General features: G+C 39.3%; 1 protein-coding gene across 1 annotated transcript in view; it reads right to left on the bottom strand.

Annotated features, from left to right (window-relative positions):
* Positions 1-3,446: 3,446 nt before the first annotated feature.
* The window catches only part of LOC103582594 (CD109 antigen-like), a gene marked incomplete at both ends in the record, with an annotated part of 11,800 nt that continues 11,273 nt past the window's right edge, over positions 3,447-3,973 (bottom strand). The window contains one exon of the mRNA XM_008564143.1: positions 3,447-3,662. Coding sequence (XP_008562365.1) covers positions 3,447-3,662 — 216 coding nt within the window. The remainder of the gene's footprint in view (positions 3,663-3,973) is intronic.

The raw sequence follows: 3,973 nt of genomic DNA, 5'->3' as shown, positions 1-3,973 counted from the left end.
TCTCCCAAGGCCAGACTCTCCTACTGTTGGAGTGAGCAGGACTGAAGCCATGTTAGGACCTAAAGCTGCCTGGGCTGCAGGGGGGTGGAGGATATTTAAAAGGACAGTTTTTTCTCTCCACTCTTTCTTCCCATCCCCTGACTTTCTTATCTCACTCGCCAAGTAGGAAAACAAGGCCAAGAAGCTAATTAGTACTTTGCAAAGCTAACAGTACTTTCTGTGAGACTTGTAGAGTTTTGAGAAATGATCAAGTCCAAATGACTGAAGCTGACCTTGGGTACCAGCCAAGTACACCAGTGCAAATCAAAATCTTGCAGTGTCCTGAGATAACAGCGAAGATGAGAACAGAAACCAGATGAGGCCCTGGCAAGACCTTGTACCTGACCCATAGAAACAGACCCCTTGTAACTCACATCTCCTGCTCTCCTGATTTTCACCTCCCACATTCCATTCCCTCAACCCTTCCTTTAAAAACCCCTCAGTAAATGTAAATCTTTGAGATGGGATAGACTACTGTCTCCTTCAGCTGAATATATCTGCTTTTCTAACACCAACCATTTGACTTCTGAGTTTTTTTTACCTTCCTTCTCAAGGAGGCAGCAGCTGGACCTGAGCCCGGTAACACTTCTTACAGCAGTAGTGCTCACCATTCTGAACAACCTGGAAGACTATTTGGCATTTAGGGAACAAAGCTTTGTTTACCCTCTGCACACTCTCCACCTTTAACAACCAACAAATGTGAGGAAAGATCCCAAGCAACCAGCAGAGACACCTAGGGGCTGCTTTGAAAACCTATACTTGAGCACCTGCCTGGCCAGGACTGGCCTGAGGGACTAGAGCTACTTTCAGAAAAGAACAGATACTGGAGGACCTCTGCTGACCCAGAGCAAAGTATCTAGGACACAAACTCAAATTTTTTTAAGGGATGAGTTATCATTCCTTAAATGATTCAAACTATTTAAAATGTATTCTCTTTTTAAAGCATTAATGTTTTATTAGCCAAAGTTACAGTTCATAAAACATATATAAATACGGAATTATGTGACACTTTCTAAGAATGTATACCAAATTATAAAGCACCAGTCTAATTTATATGTGCTTTCTATTTGAAACCTGACAAACTAAATCTTGAATACGAATTGGAATCTTGTTTTCAAAAGGCGCCAAGTTAAATTATGACAATCCCAAATACTGTTTACTCATCTCTTAATTATAACCATTATGCCTGTGTATAAAGATCTCACATGTGTTTAGCATGGCACACAATCTACCAGAGAGTACTTGGTACCACTTCTAAAACTTAATTATAATAAAATTTGGGAAAAGCAGGTCTTATATGTACATATTTAAAATATGACTGATCCACAAACATACATATGAAAGAGGGTAATTTAGATGGACAAGTGTGTACAGAAAATACCAACTGCTAGATCTTTGACAATCTCCTGGAGGACCTAACCACCTGTGGGGTTTGAGGGCCATCCGTAGTGTCTGCCAGGCCCTAATCTGAGGGACAGTATACTACTATGTCCTTCCCCACATCAGCACTCAGGTCACGCTTGGCCCTAGTTCCAAACCCTGTTGTCCCTTGATTTGTTCTTTCATGCATGGCATTGTCCCTGCGTTGCCACCCTTGACTTCTACTCTCCTTCATCTGTGCCATCCTAACCGGGGGGATCTTTGGACACAGATTCCAGCTCATCTACTTGAACCCAACACCTTACAGCTCACTCAGTCTCATCTGACACCCCAGATTCTAACCCTTGGTGTCTCCTCTCCTACAGGACCCCGTGTTTCTTCCTCATTATTCTATCAGAACCCCCACTGAGACCTCTTCCACGATGGTGGTACCCACGCATCTTAGACCAATTCCTGGTCCTCTCCCATCCTATCCCATTGCTTCTAACAACCCAAGAACAGTGCAAACTAGAATTATCCCACGGTGTTCTGAGGAAGAGCGTGGACTCTGGAGCCAGACCACTTGGGGGTAACCATGAGTAATTTATTTAACCTCCCTGTGCCTCAATTTCCTCATCTGTAAAATGGAAATAATAACAGTACACACACCTCCTAAGGTTTTTGTGAGAATTAAATGAAACATGTTTAAAGATTTTAATCACAGTTAGTTGCTATGACTATTATTACATAGAATTTATTTGAGGATAAGCAAGTCTCTATAATAAGGGAACCTGGAAGAAAAGTTCACATTTAAATGGCGTCTTTACTGAGTTTTCTAATTTTTCCGTGGAAAAGTTAGTAAAACATCTAACAGCTTGCCTGTATTTTGCATTTAACCCATTCATTATAAAAGCAAACAAAAAACTTAAGAGTTAGAAAGTGTTGAACTATATTTTTCTTAGATTATATTGAATAAGCATTTCCCAATCACTTTCTATAAACCCTTCTAACCCTCCTGAGTTTGATGGACAACATATATCACACAAATCATGCAGACAAAAAAAGCCAAACAGAGATCTTGCCAGAGGTCCCCTAATGAGGAAATGCAAAACTGAGGCTATAACTTTGAGCTGTTTTCTGACGTATTTCAGGAAATCAAATTTACATTATTATTATTATTATTATTATTATTATTACTAAACATGTCTCATAACTCTTCATTTTCTCCTAGATGTGAACATTAAGGGCACAGACTCTGGGGCCAGATACTGAGTCCAAATCCCAGCTCTGCTGCTTACATGCTATATGACCTTGGACAAGTTAATTAACTTTACTGTGCCTCTACTTCCTCATCTGTAAAAAATGCTAATACTAATTGTGAGCGTTAAATGAGATATCTGACGTAAAGTGCTCAGAACAACTGCCTGCCACATAGTAAGCACTCAACTCATGTTAACTGTTATTACCAAGTTGCCAACATAAAGCATCTGCTGTCTGTGAAGTTTCCACCTCTCAAGAAGTCAGGGAACAGTCATCACCAGCATGGTATTTCCTGAGGGGCCAGCAGGTCCTTTCCATACAAACATTTCTCTCTTAACTCCCATCTGCTTGACATTTTAAATGCACCAAGAAGTTCCCTGCCACACGACATCATGTGTGTTTATATACAGACTATCTTCTCCACTGAACAGTGAATTCCATAGGAGGAAATGCCCTCACTTCCTCTGTTTCCTAGTACTAAGAGATTCTCCATAAATGTGTAACGAATAAATGAACACTCATTCCTTTAGATTTTTAGAGTTTTCAGATCCCCTATTATAATGCAAATCCCTCCAGAAACTAACTCCTTAAGCCATTGCTAACAAACATCTCAGCAGCAATCAGTGAACAATTATCTGAAGGAAGAATGGTAACAGCTCCCCAGTGCTTATACTTTCAGCACATTCCAACACCATCTAGCTCCACCATCACACACCAAAGACCAAATCTGTCTATTCTGAAATATGGCCTAGAGTGAACCCTGCATAGAAAAAAAAACAAAACAAAACTTTTTTTTACAAATAAAAGTAGGTTTCTAAAATGCTTACCTTGCCTCATAAATGAAAGAGCTTTTTCTTTCAAATTGTCTGTCAGTTGTTTCTTTTTAGTCAGATAATCCAAAACATAAATATTTGGAGCAAAATTTATCATGTTCTGTTCACCACAGCCATAAGGCATCCGAATCAATGAGGCTAAGCCATTGATGGAAGGACCCAGAATATCTCCTGAAAGCACAAGATATTCAATTCATTCAGTAAACATTCAACAACTGTTACCTGCTAGTGGAAAGAGACTTCCACTAAGAACAGAAGGCATCTGTTATTGAAGCAATATGATTATTCACTGCTTGGAACTGAGCAGAAACTTTACAGCAAACTTTCAGGAAGACTGGTCAAAAAAATAATAATGCAATGGTACTAATCTTATAGATGATGTGATAAAGTAGGAGACTTTTAGCTCAGTAAAAGATATGGCATAAATTAGGCAAAAAATATATATTTTTTTTAATCTTGAATAAAAATGCCAGGAGTTGACC

Source organism: Galeopterus variegatus, unplaced genomic scaffold, assembly GCF_000696425.1.
Source record: "Galeopterus variegatus unplaced genomic scaffold, G_variegatus-3.0.2 Scaffold16895, whole genome shotgun sequence".
Lineage (NCBI taxonomy): Eukaryota > Metazoa > Chordata > Mammalia > Dermoptera > Cynocephalidae > Galeopterus > Galeopterus variegatus.
Note: the sequence above shows the minus strand (reverse complement) of the source record. Positions and strands in the feature narration are given on the sequence as shown.